Source organism: Pan troglodytes, chromosome 1, assembly GCF_028858775.2.
Source record: "Pan troglodytes isolate AG18354 chromosome 1, NHGRI_mPanTro3-v2.0_pri, whole genome shotgun sequence".
In the NCBI taxonomy this organism is placed as follows: domain Eukaryota; kingdom Metazoa; phylum Chordata; class Mammalia; order Primates; family Hominidae; genus Pan; species Pan troglodytes.
In genome coordinates, this window is record NC_072398.2 from 210,469,096 (window position 1) to 210,490,529 (window position 21,434).

Genomic DNA, 21,434 nt, shown 5'->3' on the forward strand with positions numbered 1-21,434 from the left:
TCTCTGAATATTCTCAAAACAGGGACTGTGGAGCTAGAAATTGTCGAGTCCTCTATTTAAAACTTACGCGCTTTTCTCCCCCTGCCCCCACCCAAGAAAGCTAGGAATTAACCGTTTATTCTTTGTGAACTCCAAGTTTAATAAACTGGATTTGCAGAGAATAGGGGTGACTTGTAAACCATCTTGTTCCCTCTTGTCACTGGACTCGAGGCTGGCAGATGGCTGTGGTGAAGTGTTGCCCAGAGCACTTACATCTAGAAGTCAAAGAACCCTTGCTTCAGCCTAGGCAATATAGTGAGACCTCGTTTCTACTAAAAAACAAACAAAAAAATTAGCTGGGTGTGGTGGCATGCACCTGTAGTCCCAGCTGCTCGGTGGCTGAGACAGGAGGATCGCTTGAGCCTGAGAGATGGAGGAGTGAGCATTGATTGTGATTGTGCCACTGTCACTCCAGCCTGGGCGACAGAGTCAGACCCTATCTTAAACAAACCCTTGCTGTACTGTCACTCCAGGCTGGGCGACAGAGTCAGACGCTGTCTTAAACCCTTGCTGTACTGCACTCCAGCCTGGGCGACAGAGTTAGACCCTATCTTAAACCCTTGCTGTACTGTCACTCCAGCCTGGGCGACAGAGTCAGACCCTATCTTAAACCCTTGCTGTACTGTCACTGCAGCCTGAGTGACAGAGTCATACCCTATCTTAAACAAACCCTTGCTGTACTGTCACTCCAGCCTGGGCGACAGAGTCAGAAGCTGTCTTAAACCCTTGCTGTACTGCACTCCAGCCTGGGCGACAGAGTCAGACCCTATCTTAAACAAACCCTTGCTGTACTGTCGCTCCAGCCTGGGCGACAGAGTCAGACGCTGTCTTAAACCTTTGCTGTACTGTCACTCCAGCCTGGGCGACAGAGTCAGACCTTGTCTTAAACAAACACTTGCTGTACTGTCACATACAAAAGAAAATCAAGACTAAAAGTAAGGTCTAATGTCAGCTAATATTTATTGGGTGCCTCACTTCCTGTGGGTCAGGTACTGCGCTACGCACTTTGCTCGTTGGAATCCTCACGTGGCTGTGAGTCAGGCGTTAGTAACTCTCCTTTCCACACGAGGCGCTCAAAGAATGAAAGTGATGAAGGCGTTTGCCCAAAGCCCCACGTTTGTAAGAGGAAGCGCCCAGATTTGGGGCCACGCCTCACTGCTGCCTCTGGGTTTCCAGATCCCCTGAGGAGGAGTGGCCAGCGTGGCCTCTTGGCGCAAACCCGCCTCCCCTGGAACTCCAGGGGCCCTCAGGCCCTCTGCGCTGTGCCCACCTGTCAGGGTGCCCCGCTCCCGGTCTGCAGCCTTTGCGCCCCCACTGGCCCTGAGCCCCTGTGTCCTGGTTTCTCTGTGGTGTGGTGCATGGGCAGGTTCCAGGGGGGTTTCCTGCAGATGTCAGGTTTGATACACAGCAGCCTTGGCTCATCGCCCGGTCTCCTGGGACGATAGCGCTCCCCGTCCCAGTGCCGTGGCTGGAGCTGCTCGCCCGATTCCCCACCTAAAGGGCCCGAAGGATGGGGCCACGGCCCATGTGCGGTGAGCAACGTTCCTTCCCAGATTTCTCAGTGCTGGGCCCCGGGCTAAGCAGGATCTGTCAGTTCCCGGCTGAGAACGTCCCGGCAGGAAGAAAGTGAGGAGGAGGATGCGCAACGACCCTCCACTCACAAGGGCCGGGTCCGAACCACCCTGAGCGCCTCCTCCGAGCCAGGCTCGATCCTTCACACTGGGAACGGAGACACTCCGGTCCAGTGTCACTTGTCCTCGAGTAAGAGGAGAGGGATGACAGGCGAGCAACGGAGCCACAAGGGCTCTGCAGAGAGTGAAGCGTGAGTGGTGGTCATGGAAGGCTTCCCGGAGGAGGCGGTGCGGTAGCTGCGGCTCGGATGACGCGGAGGAGCCAGCCAGAGAGGGGAGGGGCAGAGGCCCTCCAGGAGGAGGGACCCGTGAGTGAGGCGCGGGGGATTCAGCGCCCCCAGCCCGGGAGGAGGTGCCTTCTGAGCTCCGGGCGAGCCCCTCCCGCCCTTCCAGGCGGAGCGCCGGGCGTGGGCAGTGCCCGGGCCCCTCGCGGCCGCTGATTGGGTGGTGCGGCCGAGCGGAGCGGCTCCGCGGGCGCCGATTGGTGAGTGAGGCGGGTCGCCGCCGCCAGGTGATCCGGGGGTCGGTTCCCGCGGCCACGTGTGGGGGCGCGGGGACCGGGGTCGGGGGCGGCGGGAAGCGGGCACCCAGGCGCGGGGCTGCGGCGGCGGGAGACGCGGGGGTCGCGGGCCGGAGCGGCCGGGACCGGACTCGAGAGGCGGTGAGCGAGCGCCGGGAGCCGGGCAGGGGCGGGGGGCTTGGTACGCTGACACGGGCGCGGGAGGGTCTCGGGAGTGAGGGGCGCCCGTCACCCGCTCCGTCGTCATCTGCCCTCCCTGCCACTGTAGCCTCCTCCGTCCCCTGCAGCGGAGCCCAGCCCGCTCCTGGGTCCGGGGACTCTGCCGGGGCCCCTGGCCGTTCCCCGCAGCGCCCCGAGCGAGGTAGCGCAGCGGGACCGGCAGCCCACTCTGGAGCGCTTCGCACCCCCGCGCCCGCCCCTCAGGGGCCTCGGCCCACCCGCCCCTGGAACAGCGCTTCCCGCTCCCGTGTCGCCTGTTTCGAGAGGCCGTGAAGCAGCACCCCCAGCACACGCACGCACCTCGCCTTCTCCTCACCCCGCTGTTCTCTTCTCATCACTTTACCCCCATGCCGCCTCCACCACCCCAGCTGGGTGCCCCCAGAGGGCGGGCACCTTCGTCCACCGGCGGCGGGGCCTGACACACAGTCAGCCTCGGAAACATTCCAAGAAGGACCAGAGCTATGAGCACCCCAGGAGGTAGTGCTGGGGGATCCCCACCCTACAGCTGAGGACCTGGAGGCTGAGAGCTTAAGTGACTTGCCCAAGGTCACGCCAGCCAACCATGTTAGACCCCACAATCTAAGTTCTTGACCCCTGGCTGGGTGGCCTTGGGTTTCCCCGACCCTGTGGCCCAGGGCAGGTGGACGCGTGTTGGGGCAGTGGGAGTAGACTGGGCGCTCTGGCAGCCCCAGACCCTCCGGCCAGGAGGCAGCACCTGAGTTCGCCAGCCAGCGGCTTCCTTGCCTCACCTCCTCGTGGACTGGCGGGGACCCCCACCAAACTCCAAGAGTGGACACCCTACTTATCTGTGGGAGGGGAGTCCGAGCAGAAAGGCACCGCCATGGCCTGAGGAAACAGCTCCAGAAACATGGATTTGCTTCCCTGCTCTCCCACTGAAGCTGTGTGACTATGGGCAAGTGACTTCACTCCTCTGAGCCACCCTTTGCTGACCCAGGGTCTGCAGGCTGGTGGTCTCCCCCTGACACAGCTCAGCTATGGTGCAGTGCCCCAGAGGGCTTCTGCGCCTGACCCACGAGGCAGGTCAGCCCATCCAGTCTCCTGTCTCTGAGCAGGGCCACCTGGAAAACCTCAGAGGACAGCTCCAGCCTCATTCCAAGTGTGTCCCCTTCGGAAGGTGCTGGCCCAGCCAGACTCCAGTGTAAAGCCTCAGAAAAGCAGGTCTGCCCCAAAGAGACAAGTGGGTGTTTTGTGCCTGGAATTGGGTAATGTCTGTTTCCAGGATTAGAGTGAGCCCCGTGCCCTCCCTGGTCCCCCGGGAGCCCCCCACCCCAACTCCAGGCCTGGGCTGAATGCACTGTGCTCCTCAGGCTTAGGAAGGAGGGAGGAACTTCCAGTTTCCAAGGAGGCTAAGGACCAGGGAGATGGGGAAAGGATCAGGTGATGGTGGGTGGGCTGGGGCCCCTAAGAGGGCCAGTGGTTGGCCTCCGCACCCCCACCGCTGGGACACTGGGGACGCCGAAAGCTGCAGCTTTGGGTGTGGAGGGAGGGACTGCAGCAGCCCTGGACACAGCTGTGTGCGCGTGTGAGTGTGAGATGCCCGCACGGCTCCTCCCCATCTCACACTTGGTGCCTGAGGGGCTGCGTCCCCCCCGCCCCGAGCAGGATGGGAAACGTGCCCTTCCCCTCTCCTCCCCACAGCTCTCCTTTCTCTCTTTTGCTTTGTCTTTCTCGCCCTTCTCTGTTCCTGCCTCTGTCCCCGGCCACCCCTCCATCGTCCGTACCTTCCCTCTCCTTTTCTCCATGTTTCATGGTCTTTGCCTCCTCCCTCCCCACTGCCCGCCATCCTGGCCGATCCTGGCCCCAGGATGTGACTGTGAAGTTGAAAGGCGGCTTCACTGGAAGTCCCCCTCCCCACCTCCTTACCTGGAAGCAATGTCATGTGGCTTTAGTGCCGGTTGCACATGTAACTTTGCTTTATTTAAACATAAAAGATACAGTAGGTAAAGGATATGACATGAAAATGATCCGGGTGCAATAGCCCAGAAAAGCAGGAGGGCAGCCAGGATAGGAGGGGGCGCCAGGAATTCTCAAGGGGATGGTGCAGGTGCAGCGTTTTTTTTCTGGCTCCTGGCTGCTCACTGAAAGTGGATCGGTGCCGGCACCTCCACCCTGGCCTGAGCCTGGGGTTAAAGGTCATGGGCAGGCAGAGACAGGGTCCCTTCCCGGGCTCTTGGTGCTAACAGAGTCAGTTCCAAAGCACCCCAGCCCTCCTCCTTGAGTGGGAGCACACCCGGGACCCGTTGTTGCTGCCCAGGGCTCTGTTGGATACCTGCTCTCTGTGGGTGCCTGTCGGTGTGGCCAAGGACAAAGACGGGAGCAGAAGTGGTCAGACCCCGCTGTCCTCCCAAGCTCCCTCCTGAGCAGCAGGCTTTGTTGAGCTTTGGATCCAAGCCTGGCTGGCGTCGGGCTGGGCGCTGCCTCCTCCATTCTGTCCCCATCTACTCCTCACATGATCCCAGGTTTGCAGATGAGGAAGGGGAGGCTCAGGGGGTTGAGGCAGCTGGCCCAAAGTCACACAGGATTTGGACCCAGGACTCTCTGATCCCAAGTCAGTGATGACAAGCAGGCTGGTGAGTGAAGCCAGCCAGGGTGGGACACAGAGGTGGCTTTCTCACTGGTCCCAGGAGAGACCGAGGGAGCTGAGTCCTGGGGGACCTCGCCAGAGGCATTTAGCCATTCTTTCTTGGAATCATGGGGCCATGATTTGTTAATTCCACATTAATTGAACACCAGCTGTGTCCTGGGCTCTCATGGGAAATAGTGTGTTCCCTGCCCTTGAGGACAGTCACCTAAGGGGGGTCCACTCCTCTCTTCCACGACTGGATGTGGGAGAGGGGTCCCAGGAAAGACCAGAACCTGGCTGGGCTGGACGGTGGGGGGTGGTCCTCAGCCCCCAGGGCAGTTGTCCTCCTTCCCCACATCCTGTCTGCGTCAGTGCACTGTCTGACTGAGTTCTGGTTTTCATGATCTGCAAGGGGTTGGGGGGTTCAGGAAGGGGCTGGGGTCTGTTTGGGCTGAGTGAGGCAGGGTCCCATGCAGCAGGTCCCTGGCCTCATCAGCTCTGGCCATCCAGCTTGCAGCCACCTTCATGAACTACAGAGCTCCTGCCCTAGAACCTGCTATAGCTCCCCACTACCCACAGGGTGGGGTCTGAATTCCTGAGCCTGGCGTCTAAGGCTGATCCCAAACTGGATCCAGCCTGCCGTTCTGGTAAGGGCTGAGGTCGGCCTGCGGGCCCCCACTGCCTGCCTTCCTTTGTGTCTTTGCAGTCTCTGTTTCTGCTGCTGTCACTGCCCTTCTCTTTGATGGCGCCCTCTCAGGTGGCCCTCCCTTCCCTCTGGCACTTTGTGCAATCTGGTTACAGGTCCATCCCCTGACTTCCAGCCCCTGGGGCAGGCCCCAGCCCAGAACACCAGGATCCTCAGTGCTTGCTGAGTGAATGAGTGACCCTGGGCATGTACCGCCACACCCTTCAGATCTTGACCCAGACCTCCCCTCCTCAGTGAGGGCTTCCCAGCAACAGTCAGCCCTTAAGCTGACGTTTCCCATTCTCCTCCCTGCTCCATCCCCATCTCACGTATGATCTATCTTATTATTTAGTTCAATGTCTTTCTCCCCAGCAACAATGTAAGTAAGCTCCCTGAGGGCAGTCAGAGACGTCATCATTTTCTTCCGGGCTGGCTCCCCAGGGCCCAGGACATTGCACAGCCGTGCTGCACACATAGCAGCTGCTCAGGAAGCCAGTGAATGAATGGCCTGTGGGGGGCACTCTGTGGCTTGCCTGCCTCGAAAGCAGCCCTTCCCCCCCTGCCCTTTGCAGCCTCCCCTCCCGTGGAGCTGGAAGCCAGGCACCCTGGGGGCCATGCAGAAGGCGGGGGCTGGGGGCCGCAGGGCCTCTGACTGCGGGCTGGCCCCTCACCGGCCCAGGTGCATCACCAAGTTTGCCCAGGTGGGTGGGGCCACCCTGTCCAGGTGTGCTCTGGTGGGTGGCCCTCAGGTAGCAGGCGCTGGTGATTGGGAAGTGCTACGGGCCTAGGACCTATTTCCACCTCTTTCTTGCCTGACTTGGGCTGGGGAGTGTGTGTGTGCCCTGATAAGGGACTGGGACTTCAGAGAGCTTCAGTGACCTGACCAAGGTCACCTGCTGGGGAAGCAGCAGAGCCTGGGCTCCGAGAATCGAGCTCTGACTGTCCACAGACACGCCTGGCAGAGCAGATGTGTGTTTGGGGGGAATTTGGAGGATGGGGTTAGGAGCCACGGGCCTGACTCCCCACCTTACTCCCTTCACCCCACTGCCGAGCAGTACGTGGGCTCCTTCCCTGTGGATGACCTGGACACCCAGGAGAGCGTGTGGCTGGTGCAGCAGCAGCTGTGGGCGCTGAAGGTGGGTGGCCTGGGAGGGCACTTCCCTAGTGGAAGTCACAGCCTTGAAGACCAGGTAACCCCCTAGACCAGATCCACCCTCCCCACAGTTAGAGAGGGGCAGGACACAGGCCCTGTTTGTGGTGGGCTGGTCAGGACACACACCCAGGCTCCAGGGGCCCCATCCCTTATGCCCTGGGCTACTGTGACCTGGGCCCCACAGCTGGAAGCCACAGATGGAGATGTGGGTGATAGTCACAGCCTGGCCAGCGGTGGCCCTAGCTAGGGGTCATCTGCCAGGAGCCATCCCCACTTCCCCAGCGCCAGGGGGGTCCACCAGCCAGGGCCCCACCCCCTGCCAGGGGTGGTGGAGTGGGCTGACCAGCCTTTGGTGGATGGTCCTGAGGCTGGGCAGGCCAAGGCAGGGTCTGGGAGGTGGTGCCTGTCCCCACTACTCTTTTCCACCCAGGACTGTCCCCGACGCCGGGCCGTCATCCTGAAATTCAGCCTTCAGGGTCTCAAGATCTACAGCGGGGAGGGTGAGGTAGGAACCCCTGTGGGTGCAGGTGAGGACTGGAGGGGTACAGGTGTCTCCACCCTCAGGATGCGCTCTCCTCTGCCTAGGTCCTGGCCTTAGCTCGGCCCCCGTGCTTCCCCTGGGGTCCCCCTGGCGCGCCAGCCTACCTGCTCTGGGCCTTTGGATTTGCACCAGGGGCCGCCTCCTCCCAGGGCTGGCTCAGGCAACAGCTTCCCACCCCTGGGCCTCCAGAATCCCTCTGGGGCCACCTCCCCACCTGAGCATCAGGAACATCCAGCCCACTGAGGCTCTCGCAGCTGCCCTGCCCCGCCCTGGCTGGTGGGCCGTGGGCAGCTTCACCCAGGTGCGGTAGGCTGCTCCTGGCCACTGCTCCTCCTCCCTGCCCTGCTGCAGGCTCGTCCTGCTGCTGAACCAGCGTGGGGCGGACACTGACTGCGCGCCAGACTGTACCCCACAGCTACAGGCATCAGTCACCTACCACTGAGGCACACCTGGTGTCCCCAGAGCTGGGCATTGCGGGGCCCTGGGGTCAGGTCCTGTGCCACTCACATGAGGTCCCACTGATCCCCACCTACAGCCCTATCGAGAGGCCCTCGTATCTCCCTACCTGACACATCACAACAGGCGCTCAGAGGACTGCCCTCACCTGCCCAAGTCACACAAATGAGTGGCAGAGCCAGGATTCGCACCCCAGTCACCTGCCTCCAGGGACCAGGCGTGTCACCCCAGTGCCTGCTGCCACTCCCATTCTCTGTGCTCCCGGCAGGCCGAGCGTCACATGGGGGTGGCGATCTTAAGCCCCAGGGCCCATGTGAAGGATGAGGGCTTGAGACTGGGCGGGCCTGGAAGGAGGGAGGGTTTCTTCACCCCTGCAGGCTGGCAAGCAGGGGTGGGGCTGCCCGGTGGGTCTGATGGGGGCCTCACACTGCTGCCTCGCCAGGTGCTGCTGATGGCTCACGCCCTGAGGCGCATACTCTACTCCACCTGGTGCCCTGCCGACTGCCAGTTTGCCTTCATGGCTCGAAACCCACAGAGCCCAGCCAGCAAGCTCTTCTGCCACCTCTTTGTGGGCAGCCAGCCAGGAGAGGTATCTGGGGCTTGAGGCAGGGGACCGCCATGGAGGCCGGAGGGGCTGTGTGCCAGGCATCAGGGTGGCTTTGCCAGGGCGGCCTGATCCCCCTCCAGGCATGCACCCCTCACCACATTGGCTCTTTCTGTGGCTCTTCCCACTGAGGACACCACAAAGCAAGTCAGTGGCCTCAGCATTCCCTAGGGCCCAGGGGCGGGAATCTGGCCACGCGCTTAGAGAGTGGAGAGTCACACCTCCAGGCCTTCGCTCATGCCGTTCTGTCTGGCATCCCCTCCCCTTCTCATCCTAGCACATTCCACTCACTCTTCAAGGCTCAGCCCATGTGTCTGAACCCCGCCTTGACTCCTCTGGAGGGCCACTCTCTCTGGGGTCCTGTGACATGAACTGCACGCTACCATCGTCTGCCCTAATTACAGGCACCTGAGTTCTTTGAGAGCCGAGTCTGGGTCCAGGTCTTGAGAGAGTGCTTGGCCCAGAGCGGTCGGGGTGGGCAGGTAGATCAGAAAGTCAAAGCCAGCCTGGCTGTTGTGAAGGACAGAGCCTTGGCAGCTAGGCGCTCGGCAGGCAGACGCTGGGTTTGGTTCTGACCAGCAACCATTTGCTGTCATCCTGTATATCCAGGCCATGTGCTGGATACTGGGGTGACACGTGGCTGAGTCATGTTCCTTGAGCTGACGCTCACGGTTCTAACTCGTTGGGTCTGGATGGTGTGTGTGGCGGTTGGGATGCGCTGCTCCCGACAAGCACTGGGCCTGTGCTGGGAACTTCCTGTGCTCTATTTCACTGACTCCTCAAAGGGGCACAGGGAGGTGGGGATGAGGAAACCGAGGCACAGAGAGGTGCCATGCTCTGCCCAGGGTCACACAGCAGCTCCTACCTGACAGAGCCAGGATTGGAACCCAAGTTCTGACTTCAGGACCTGGGCTCTTGGCCATTCCTGGAAGAGGGTGCTGATGTGGCATGCAAGGTGGGGCTGGTAAGCCTGGGGGCAGGAGTGCATGAGCTCACGCTTCCATTCTCTGCTCCAAGCGTGATGCCTGGACCACAGTAGGTCCTCAGTGTTTGTTAAATATATAAAGGAAGCTGGTAAGGGAGCCTGCATGGTGGTGAGGTTTTGAAGGGTAAGTAGGAGCTTTCCCAGGAAGAATGGGAAGAGCCTCCGAAGCCAAGGGGCTGCATGCACCCATGGTGAGTGGGCTGAGGCCCAGGGAGTTCACTGGGAGATGGAGACCTCCTCCAGCTGAGCCCACCTCTCTCCCTCCCTCCCAGGTCCAGATCCTGCACCTGCTGCTGTGCCGCTCTTTCCAGCTGGCTTACCTCTTGCAGCACCCTGAGGAGCGGGCACAGCCAGAGCCCTGCCCAGGGCCCACAGGGGAGGTGCCCCTGAAGCCACTGTCCAGCTCTGGGGGCCTGGTGCGGGAGCCCTTCGGCCGTGATCAACTCTCTCAGAACGTCCATGCCCTGGTCTCCTTTCGGCGGCTGCCAGCAGAGGGGCTGGTGGGCAGTGGGGTACGCAGCACCCCAGCCAAGGAGTGGGCAGTGGACAAGGGAACTGGGTATGGGTTTGGGGGGCATGTCAGGGCAGGGGCTTCACTTGGCCTGACATGGCTAGACCTGAGTCTGCCTGCCTGTGGGCCCCTCTTGGTGCCCTAGAAGGAGCTGCCAGAGTCGGAAGGCCGTGCCCGCCATGCCCGCCTGGGGAATCCCTACTGCTCGCCCACGCTGGTGCGCAAGAAGGCCATTCGCAGCAAGGTGATCCGCTCGGGGGCCTACCGCGGCTGCACCTATGAGACCCAGCTGCAGCTGTCGGCTCGGGAGGCCTGTGAGTTGTGGGAACATGCCTGCCCTGTGTGTACCTGGGACACGTGCCCGTGCGCTCCTAGACCAGCCAGAGGTGGGCATGAGTGCCCGTTCCTGCAAGGCTGTGGCCGCACCTCCAAGTGATGCCTGTGCACTGTGTGTGTTTGCCTACATCCGTGTCTGTGCAAAGGGGACTGTGTACAGCTGCGTATGGACCAGAACTGTCGGGCGGAAGGCCCGTGTGCGGATATGTCTGCTGAGCAGGGCAGAGAGGCTTGGGGAGGACACCACCCTGGGTGATGAGGCCTGCGGCTGTAGGGAATGGGAGGGCTCGGCCACTCTCCTTCTGACTCCTGGATGGTCTCCACAGTTCCTGCCGCATGGGAGGCATGGCCCCGGGGTCCTGGTGGCCACTCGTGCCTGGTGGAGAGCGAGGGCAGCCTGACGGAGAACATCTGGGCCTTCGCTGGCATCTCCAGGTAGGAAGGGCCTGGCCTGGCCTGACGCCCAGTCCCTTGGGGTGGGCAGAGAAATATGGGCTTCCCAGGCCCCTGAGGCACACACTCCTGTGCACCAGCAGAGCGCTCCCAACCTCAGTGACCTCAGGCCTGGGACTTCACCACCCTGGGCCTCCATTTTCTCTAAGGTAAAATGGGGTTAATGAAAGGAGCTTCATCTTAAGGCTGTGGAGAGGGTCAAATGAGGTAATTTGAGTAGAGCCCTCAGCACCTGGCCTGCACAGGGCAAGGCCCCTAAGCATCAGCTCTTTAAGCCTCTCTCCTGAGAGAGTCTTGACATTGCTAACAATTACAGACTCTGAAGAAACCTTCTAAGCTTCTAAAAGCTTCTTTCTGTTGAGCCAGACTCTGAGTCCGGCCCCATGTTGGGTTTTTGCTGTTGCTTTTGTTTTGAAATTTCATTTTAGAGACAGGGTCTCATTCTGTCACCCGGGCTGAAGTGCAGTAGCATGGTCATGGCTCACTGCAGCCTCAAACTCCTGTGCTCAAGGGATCCTCCTGCCTGGGCCTCCCAAAGTGCTGGGATTACAGGCATGAGCCACTGAGCCCGGCCAACGCACCGTGTGTTTAAGGACATTTAATCCGCAGGCTGCCTCGATGCTGCTGGGGTCCTCATAACCATTGCCCAGGAGAGCAGTCCAGCCTTTACTCTCTCCCCTCTGTGCTCCTAGGCCCTGTGCCCTGGCCCTGTTGCGGAGAGATGTGCTGGGGGCCTTCCTGCTGTGGCCTGAGCTGGGTGCTAGTGGCCAGTGGTGTCTGTCCGTGCGCACGCAGTGCGGCGTGGTGCCCCACCAGGTCTTCCGGAACCACCTGGGCCGCTACTGCTTGGAGGTAAGAGCGCAGCGGCCAGAGGGGCCTGGGCCCCGCCGCATCATTGGCTCCATCCCTGGCCCTTCCTGCCTGCCCTTTTCTAACTGCTGAGGTCCTGAATGTGCCTCACCCCCATCCCTGTCTCCCATTGGCTCTCCCTGGCCTCGCCCCTCATCCAATTCCATCCTGCCTCTACTGTCCTGCTCCTTCCTCATTGGCCCTGCTGGCCTCACCCCCAGCTGGCCCACTTGGCCCCACCTCTGTTGGCTCCGCTCTGCTCTGACCTGAAGGCTCTTGGAGGGGAAGGGAGGTGCCTGGTCACTGAGGACCCTTCTCTCCAGAGGTGGCTTCAAAGGGTACCTCTAATAGAGTCTTGAGCTGGGGTCACGTCTAACATTTCTACAGGAATCCTGGCTTTCCCACACCCTAGCCCATCTTAGCAGAGGAGGAAACTAACTCAGAGAGGGCAGGGGGTGCCTAAGCTCAACAGCCTGAGTCTCCAGTGTGATGTCTTGTCCTGCCCCCCAGTTTCTAGGGATGGGAGGGGGTGGCGAGGCTTTTCACATGTGTACCCTTACTTCCAAGCTAAACATCTCATTCCTATCCAGGCTGGGAAGAGAGAGAGGGAATGGTGTTTGGCTCTGCCACGATAGCACATGTGAAGCCTCTGGGCTCCGTTCCCCGCTCTCCAAAATGGGCAGGCTCCTGTGGGAGCGGGTGGCTGGTGCCTGGCGTGAGCCCTGGGGAAGGGGACTGGAGCTGAAGTCCCTTCCTCCCCTAGCACCTGCCGGCAGAGTTCCCCAGCCTGGAGGCTCTGGTGGAGAACCACGCGGTTACTGAACGTAGCCTCTTCTGTCCCCTCGACATGGGCCGCCTGAACCCCACCTACGAGGAGCAGGACTGTGGGCCCCCAGGCAGGCCGCCCCGGACTCTCCGGCCCCTCAGCCATGCCAAGTCCGAGGCAGAGCTGCAGGGCCTGGGCTAAGAGGTAGGGCCCCAGTCCCACAGGCCCCGCCTCACCCCGGCTCCTGGGCCCCAGCAGCATCTCTGCCTGTCTTGCACCCCTCTGGTCGCCAGTTCCATCCAGTCACCCTGCCCTTGGAGCAGTCTTCCATCGCGTCACTGTCCGTGGGAGGGGAGCCCTGAGGGTGGGTATCGCCAATGGCTTCTTGGAGAACATGTGGCCCGCTGAGATTCCAGGAGGGCAGGTGGAGTTGCAGGCTTCGGATAACCCTTTGGGTGGCTTCGGATGCTTTGGGACTTCTGGGCTTCTGCTTTACTCCTGGGGCAGGAGCTTGTTCACGGCAAAGCTGCAGCCCTCTCCTAAGGAGGCTAGGCCTTGGGGCCCTGACTGGGAGTCTCCAGAAAGAGGGGTTTGGGGAGGCAGGAGTGAGTTTTTACTCTGGGCAAAGACCGGTGGGAAGGTGCAGAGAGGGCAGGAGGGACAGAGGGCTGTGCCTAATGCTCACGCACAGTGGACTCCTGTGTGCAGAAAGGGATGTGCACCAGCAGACAGGGCCAAGAATCTCCATGCTGTCTCCACTCAAAACCTCAGGGCTGTGACTCCCACTTTCTCAGAAGGGATGCGCAGGCTCACCCCTTCCCCCTACGAATCACCAGGGCACCCCCACCCCCAGCTCATCTCCTTTAGCCATTTGACAGGGAGGGGCCAGCAGTGAGCTGCAGGCTTAGAGGGGTGACCAGGTCCCTTCCTAACTCGACCGCACATGGTTTGGTGGCTGCCTTGGGAGGGAGGCTGTCCGATGCTGACATTCCCCTTAGCATGGCCCTGACCGTGGCTGTCAGGGGCCACCTCGCCTCACCAGGCCAGCCCCACTGGGAATGGGGTCAGTCACAGCAGAACCGTCGAAAGGTGGACCTGATGTGGGCCCTGCCGGGGGCGCTTGGCCTCAGTGGGCCATGGGAGACCCAGGGAAACGACTCTAGTGTGAGGCAGTGGTCCTGCCAGTGACTGACAAACCCAGGTATCCCTCTTTGTAAGCAAACTTGACAAATAATGAATCTACTGAACTCAGTTATAGAACAAGTTCATTTTGCATGAACTTATCTTATTGAAGCAGAAGCCACGTCATGAGCCTGGGGGCTGCCCTCTCCCCGTCTGGGAGTGGGACAGAACTGTTCAGTGCCTTGAAAGTCACAGATTTCTGACTCCTGGAAGGAACTGGGCAGTCCCACCAGAGCAGAAAGAAAGGAGGCAAACTTGGGGAGTGAGAAGCCAGCCTCCCAGAGGCCCAGGCCTCGTGTTCCCCACCTCCAACCCTCCCGTGAGGAGAGGGGCTTGGCCTGGGACCTTGTAACTTCCTTGCAAGTTAAGTGAGCTATCCTGTCACAAAAGATAGAAGGAACTGCCCTTTGGGACTTCTTTTCACTGGAAACCCAGCACTGGTTTTATGTTGAGTGAGTGGGAAGCTGGGACTCTGTTTTACAGCCATCTGTACTGGAGCCTGGACAAACCACTGGTCTCTATGGGAGGCCCCACCCTCACATTTCCCTGGCAAGGAGAGAGAGGTTTAGCCATGTCCTGGGCCTAGGATTACAGCCCAGAGATGGGCACTTAAGAAGACCTGGTCATTGGTCCAGACTTGGGCCAAGGCTCTCCTCTGTGAGGGATGGGTTTTACTGGTGAATTACCTGTGTGGAGAAGCTATCAGGGCCATGTTTAGCACACTGAAGGGACCAGTCTCCACCAAGCACTTTAACATCCCTCCAGCCAGCATTGATTGATCTCGTGTTACAGAGAGGGCAAGGTTTTTGGCCCCTGTTTGCAGACTCCATGTCTTAATCAGAGACCACAGTTTTCCCTTTGTTCCAATCTGCGCCACCTCGGTAGCCCCACTTTCCTTGCTGTGTGGACTTGAAACAAAATAAAATGTGTTGCTTCAGATTGTCTGCTACAGACTTTTCTTTCCTTCGAAAGGTGAGGTTTTTGTCCAGTTTCCCTATTTCGTTTTTGCCAAACATACCTTCAGCTGGTGCTGAATGGTGAACCAGAGGTCCTGTCCTCAAGGGCTCAGAAGGAATTGTGCAGGGAGACTCAATCAATTTACGTTCCTCTTCTGCTGCAACTTTCAGTGGATATATCTATAGGAAAAAGACTCAAGTCCTTCTGCACTGGCAACCTGGGCTTGCTTTCTGCTTCTGCAGTGTGCCACACGACCTCCGCACAGCCCAGACCGGCGTCCTCCTCCTCCTCCCTTCCCTTCACCTTGTTAACCACTCAGCCATCGTATTTCAGCTCCAGTCAATCTCAGGATGCCTGCCCTACACCCTGGGCTGAGTGAGGTTCCTTTTTTAGATGTTCCATAGGCTGGGTGCAGTGATTCGTGCCAGTAATCCCAGCACTTTCGGAGGCCGAGGTGAGAGGATCATTTGAGTCCAGAAATTGGAGACCAGCCTGGGCAACAAAATGAGATCCCATCTCTACAAAAAATTAGCCACTCGGGAGGCTGAGTTAGGAGGATCGCTTGAGACCTCCTGAGGTTGAGGCAGCAGTGAGCTATGATTGCACTCCAGCCTCGGTGACAGGGCAAGACCCTGTCTCAAAAAAAGATATGTTGCATGGAACTGATTATTCAGTTTGTAATTACATTTTCGTTTTCGGGATTTTGTTTGTGGGATTTTGTTTCCTGTGTCTGTCTCTCCAGCTAGATCATGCAGGAGGGCTGTCTCCCTAACATCTGTCACGGTGCCTGACATGTAGCTGACACTCAGTGTTTCAGTGCAAGGAAGAGCCCAGCGCCCAGAGGTGTGACGGAGGTGCTCTTCTGGCTGGGGAACTTTCACTGAGCCAGGAGGGATAGGCCAGGCAGCCTTCCATCCAAAAGACTTGTTTTTGTTTGTTTGTTTTAGATGGAATTTTGCTCTTGTTGCCCAGGTTGGAGTGCAATGATGCAATCTCAGCTCACTGCAACCTCTGCCTCCCGGGTTCAAGTGATTCTCCCGCCTTAGCCTCCTGAGTAGCTGGGATTACAGGTGCCCACCACCAGAGACGCGTGTTTCACCATGTTAGCCAGGCTGGTCTCGAACTCCTGATGTCAGGTGATCCACCCGCCTTGGCCTCCCAAAGTGCTGGGATTACAGACGTGAGCCACCGCGCCCGGCCCAAAAGACTTGCTCCCAAAATGTTTGTTTTACAATCTCGGGTCTTAGAAATAACAAGGGTGGCATGAGAGGAAGCTGTCCAGGGGCTGTGGGTTGTGGGCAGCCTTTCCCTGAGCCAGTACGGGGACGTGGATAAGGGGCAACAGGTCCTTGCCGCTTTTCCTAGGTCCCTGGCCCGTGCCTGAGGCCTGGGATCTCTGTAGCCCCGAGGTGGAGTCAAGCCTGGGGCCCCGGGCCCCAGTCTTAGCCGCAGCCTCGGGCAAGCTGCGTAACATCTCTGAACTGGGACTGTGCGGATTCGAGAAGGCAGCGGACGCGAAAGGAGCCCAGCCAGGGCTGGCGCTTCCCGCAAGCGGCCGCGCGTGGCTGCCCGGGGATCACTCGGGCGAAGCTCGCGGGTCAGGCGGGGCGTTCCCGGGGCCGCTCTTGTGACGCCACGGGCGTTGCCCAGCAACCGCGAACGCCGCGGCGGTGAGCGTGCGGGCGGGCGGCTGGGGCGGCTCCGGGCTCCGGTTCTGCGGCGGCGCCTGCAGCGCGGATCCCCCACGTCCCCGCTCGGGCCGGGCCTCAGAAACGGGCGAGCCCGGGCGCGGGAGGAAGCGGCGGCCCCGGCTCGGGTCCTGCGACTCCCAGCTCCCCTCGGGGCGCCCCCCGAGGAGTCCCCGCCCCCCGCCGCGGCCCCGCCCCTGCCGCAAGGCCCCGCCCCCCGTGGCCGGCGCTGGCCCCGCCCCTTGGCCCGGGCTGCTGGGAGTCCCTGGCGGGGTGGGGGTCGGCTCTGGTCCCGGTGGTCCTGGGCGCGGCGCCATGGCCTCCGAGGCGGTGAAGGTTGTCGTGCGCTGCCGCCCCATGAACCAGCGGGAGCGGGAGCTGCGCTGCCAGCCCGTGGTGACTGTGGACTGCGCGCGCGGCCAGTGCTGCATCCAGAACCCGGGCGCCGCGGACGAGCCGCCCAAGCGGTTCACCTTCGACGGCGCCTACCACGTGGACCACGTCACCGAGCAGATCTACAACGAGATCGCCTACCCGCTGGTGGAGGTGAGGGCGCCCGGCAGGCCGCCCTCCAGGCGGCAGGGCGTGGGGCCGCCCCGAGGGTCCCCAGGGGGCTGCGCTGCCCCCCAGCCAGGAGGAAAGGCCCTCGAGGGGCGCAGGCGGACTGGAACAGGTAGGTCCGGAGGCTTTTGTCCAGGCGGGACACAACCAGAGCCTGCCTCTAGTGTCGCCTCCGGGTCTGCACTATCCCCAGCGCCTCCACCTCCCGGGTTCAAGCGATTCTCCTGCCTCAGCCTCCCAAGTAGCTGGGACTAACAGGTGCCTGCCACCACGCCCGTCTAATTTTTGTGTTTTTAGTACAGATGGGGTTTCACCATGTTGGCCAGGCTGGTCTCGAACTCCTGACCTCAAGTGATCCGCCCGCCAAGTGCTGGGATCACAGGCATGAGGGACCGCGTCCAGCCGAATGGTGACTTTTCATCTTCCCTCACTGGCAAGTCGGGGCACACCCAGCCCTGTTTTGGTTACAGCATGGGTCTTTGCAGTGGAACCGGGCATAGATGCCATGTGGGCCCTTGGGGTCTCAGAACAATTCTCTGGGCCGATCTACCCACACAGGATCCACCCCAAGCCCACACTAAGGTCTAGAATTTGCAAACTCATGAGCTCTGCAAGGGCAGGAACTGTGTCCGCCTCGTTCACCACTTTGTCCGTAGGCTGAGCATAGTCCCTGTCGAATGAATAGAAACAGCGATGAATGAAGAATGACTTTGGGAATGACTTTGGGAACAGCACCGGGTTTGCCTCCTCTCTTCCTTCCAGGCCTCATCTTCCACCCCTCCCCCAGTCCCTCCTGCTCTCCACACCTCATCTGTGTGGCTTTACTCAAGCTGACCCCTCAGCCTGGAATGCCTTCCTCTTCCTGTCACCTGGCAAAGTACGAGCCCCACTCCCAGCTCCCCCAGTTCTCCCTGTCTTTGCCACCTGGAAAGCTGTGCTTTGTTCTTCCTGTGCCGTCTTGTTTTCGCTTCTTTGTACTCCCTGTCCCTGCCGGCTGCCTGGACTCTTGTCGCTGTGTGCCCCGCCCCATAGCCCGCCACGAGAATCACCTGTACGTGTCCAGCTCCCTGCATTGCAGGCAGGCATTGGGCCATCACCTGTTTATGACGGTGCTTCCTGTGCCAGTGCACGAAAGAAGCCCCGTACGCACCCTGTGAGAGCCCCGCAGGTGCTGCTCTTACCCTTTAAGATATTGATTTTTTTTTTTTTTTTGAGACGGAGTCTCGCGCTGTCGCCCAGGCTGGGGTGCAGTGGCACGACCTCGGCTCTCTGCAATCTCCTGGGTTCAATAAATTCTCCTGCCTCAGCCTCCCGAGTAGCTGGGACTGCAGGAGCTCACCACCACACCCGGCTAATTTTTCGTATTTTTAGTAGAGACAGGGTTTCACCGTGTTGCCCAGGCTGGTCTCGAACTCCTGACCTCAGGTAATCTGCCTGCCTTAGCCTTCTAAAGTGCTGGGATTACAGGCATGAGCCACCCCGCCCGGCCCAAGGTGTTTTTCTTATCATCTTATCAATTTGCCTCAGTAAGGCCAGCCCAAGGGCACACGGTCAGTAAAGGTGGAGATGGATGTGAGCCCAGGGGGCCAAGCCCACAGCGCAGGCTCTTCCCCATCCACACACAGGGACAGCTCCTACCCCACCAGACAGTCAACTCTTTGAGGACAGAGCTGCGCCTTGTTTATCTCCACAGTCCAGTGCCATTGTTGGTGGGGGGACCAGGAAGGGCCCTGAGTCTGTGGGTTAGGGAGCCCTGTCCCGAGCCCTGCTGTGCCTGCTCCACTGAGCACAGGGTCCTGCCTTCCTCCCATGCAGGGCGTCACTGAGGGCTACAATGGCACCATCTTTGCCTACGGCCAGACAGGCAGCGGGAAGTCCTTCACCATGCAGGGCCTGCCAGATCCGCCCTCCCAGAGAGGCATCATCCCCAGGGCCTTCGAGCACGTGTTTGAGAGCGTCCAGGTACGGGCCTCGCGGAGGGAAGGGGCAGGGCCAGAGCTGCAGCTGGGCCCAGAGCACTTCTGACAGGTGGCAGAGACACGGGAAGTCTTTGGAGCCCGGCCTGACCCCATGCAGATCAGCAGAGAAGGCTCTGGGTTCTGAAAAGGTGGTGGGAAAAAAAACTTAAAACAGAGAAAATTCTGTCCATGCTTTTCTCTCACCATTTTTGCCTTCTAACCCTTAGTTGAGCATTTCCCATGGATCTGCTGACCCTGTGCACTGGGCCAGGAAGTGGTTGTAACAATCACAGCTTCCCTCTTTATTGAGCAATTGTTATGGACCAAGTCATATGTGAAGCCCTTGGCATCCTTATCTCACTGAATCTCCAGCCTGACCCAGGAGGTAGCTGATAACCCCATTTTTGAGATAGGGAGTTTGAGACTCTGAGCCTTTATGGGCCAAGTTGAGACTGGACTCTGAATTCATCCCGGCATCCAGGCTGCAGGTGAGAATTACCTGGCGACCATTTGTGGCAGTGCACGGGGAATGGCGGATGGGGACAACCCTGATCAGCTGCAGAACCCACTGTGCCACTCCCAGGACTCATCATGGTGGCCACAGCAACATGTAGGGCCTTGGAGAGCTGCCAGGGACCAGCCCAGAGCCAGTGCTTGGCCCAGTCCTTCCCTGTGGCCTCAGGTTTTTTTTTTTTTTTGAGACGGAGTCTTGCTCTGTCACCCAGGCTGGAGTACAACGGCATGACCTTGGCTCACTGCAACCTCTGCCTCCCAGATTCAAGCAATTCTCCTGCCTCAGCTTCCTGAGTAGCTGGGATTACAGGCGCCCATCACCACACCTGGCTAATTTTTGGACTTTTAGTAGAGATGGGGTTTCGCCATGTTGGCCAGGTTGGTCTTGAACTCCTGGCCTCAAGTGATTCATTGGCCTCAGCCTCCCAAAGTGTTGGGATTACAGGCATCAGCCACCGCGCTTTTTCTTTGTTTGTTTTTGTTTTTGTTTTTGAGACGGAGTCTTGCTCTTTCGCCCAGGCTGGAGTGCAATGGCACGATCTTGGCTCACTGCAACCTCTGCCTCCCGGGTTCGAGCAATTCTCATGCCTCAGCCTCCTGAGTAGCTGGGACTACAGGCACCCACTACCACGCCTGGCTAATTTTTTGTATTTTTAGTAGCGACGGGGTTTCACCGTGTTAGCCAGGATGATCTCGATCTCCTGACCTTGCGATCTGCCTGCCTTGGCCTCCCAAAGTGCTGGGATTGCAGGCGTGAGCCACCGCGCTTGGCCTAGCTAATTTTTGTATTTTTAGTAGAGACGGGGGTTTCACCTTGTTGGTCAGGCTCGTCTCGAACTCCTGACCTCAGGTGATCCAACCACCTAGGCCTCCGAAAGTGCTGGGATTACAGGCATGAGCAGCGCCCCGCCCTGTTTTTTTTGTTTTGTTTTGTTTGTTTTTTGCTTGTTTTTGTTTTTGTTTTTAACCTGAATAACGAGGAGGCCTCTGTTTCCTTTCCCATGAGGCTTGTAGACAGAGCATTAGACAGCAATACGAAGATTATGCAACTCAAAGAGGCCTGAGCGCCCACCAAGCTAGAGACAGGAGAGAGCTTTCCAGGAGGGCCAGCAGGGCGGGTTGGGTTGGAGACTCCTCTTGCCCCGACATCCCTTCTCCTCCCATGATGTCCTGGTGGCAGAGGGCCCAGGCTCCAGGGTCAGACCTGGCAGCAGGTGGACTTCGAGCTCTGATGTCTAGGTTCTTTCTGTGTACTCCCTGCAGTGTGCAGAGAACACTAAGTTCCTGGTCCGGGCCTCCTACCTGGAGATCTACAATGAAGATGTCCGGGACCTCCTTGGGGCTGACACCAAGCAGAAGCTGGAGGTGGGTGCAGACCCATTGTGGGCAGGTGGGGCTGGTAGAGGGGAGGTTGGCATTGGTGCTGCTCCCTCAGAAATATGGGAAAGTGTCCTGAGGGTGCCGGCACTGGGAGACTAGAGTCGGGACTTTTTTTTTTTTTTTTAATTAAAAAAAACTTTTTTAGGCAGGTGCAGTGGCTCTTGCCCGTAATCCTAACACTTTGGGAGGCCAGGGTGGGCAGATCACTTGAGGTCAGGAGTTCGAGACCAGCCTGGCCAACATGGTGAAAACCCATCTCTACTAAAAATACAAAAACTAGCTGGGCGTGGTGGTGCATGCCTATAGTCCCAGCTACTGGGGAGGCTAAGGCAGGAGAATCACTTGAACCCAGGAGGTAGAGGTTACAGTGAGCTGAGATTGTGCCACTGCACTCCAGCCTGGGCAACACAGTGAGACTCCGTCTCAAAATATATGTATCTATATTGTATATAGTATCTATATATATAATATATATATAATATAGATAATATTATAGATAATATAGATAACATATAATATAGATAATATTATAGATAATATATAATATAGATAATATTATAGATAATATATAATATAGATAATATTATAGATAATATAGATAATATTATAGATAATATAGATATATTATATATAATATAGATAATATATTATGTATATTATATATAGATAATATCATATATAGATAATATCTATAATATAGATAATATTATCTATAATATAGATAATATTATCTATATTATATATAGATAATATTATCTATAATATAGATAATATTATCTATATTATATATAGATAATATTATCTATATTATATATAGATATTATCTATATTATATATAGATAATATAGATATCTATAATATAG

At 58.4% G+C, this 21,434-nt stretch overlaps 2 protein-coding genes across 12 annotated transcripts in view; both read left to right on the forward strand.

The window, feature by feature from the left end:
* Window positions 1-1,057: 1,057 nt before the first annotated feature.
* SH2D5 (SH2 domain containing 5) lies at window positions 1,058-14,451 on the forward strand. Of its 5 annotated transcripts, none has more exons than XM_063785355.1 (10): window positions 1,058-1,571; window positions 6,251-6,379; window positions 6,734-6,814; window positions 7,262-7,336; window positions 8,271-8,417; window positions 9,690-9,929; window positions 10,074-10,242; window positions 10,591-10,699; window positions 11,410-11,569; window positions 12,330-14,451. In XM_063785355.1, exons 2-10 carry the CDS (start codon window positions 6,293-6,295, stop codon window positions 12,531-12,533), a joined length of 1,272 nt encoding a protein of 423 aa, XP_063641425.1. In that variant the 5' UTR covers window positions 1,058-1,571; window positions 6,251-6,292; the 3' UTR covers window positions 12,534-14,451. The 5 variants fall into 5 exon arrangements, with proteins under 5 accessions (XP_063641425.1, XP_016810979.2, XP_016810973.2 ...); XM_016955490.4 differs by lacking the exon at window positions 1,058-1,571 and adding an exon at window positions 2,078-2,154; XM_016955484.4 differs by lacking the exon at window positions 1,058-1,571 and adding an exon at window positions 2,226-2,331.
* A 1,722-nt stretch (window positions 14,452-16,173) lies between these two features.
* The window catches only part of KIF17 (kinesin family member 17), a 54,436-nt gene continuing 49,175 nt past the window's right edge, over window positions 16,174-21,434 (forward strand). For 3 of the 7 annotated variants that reach the window (XM_054680318.2, XM_054680319.2, XM_054680326.2), the window contains exons 1-3: window positions 16,385-16,705; window positions 18,536-18,682; window positions 20,455-20,556. In XM_054680318.2, coding sequence (XP_054536293.1) covers window positions 16,475-16,705; window positions 18,536-18,682; window positions 20,455-20,556 — 480 coding nt within the window. In that variant the 5' untranslated portion in view covers window positions 16,385-16,474. Of the gene's footprint in view, window positions 16,833-18,535; window positions 18,683-20,454; window positions 20,557-21,434 lie in introns of all 7 variants that reach the window. The other 4 variants (XM_016955419.2, XM_016955436.3, XM_016955430.3 and 1 more) reach the window with 4 other exon arrangements.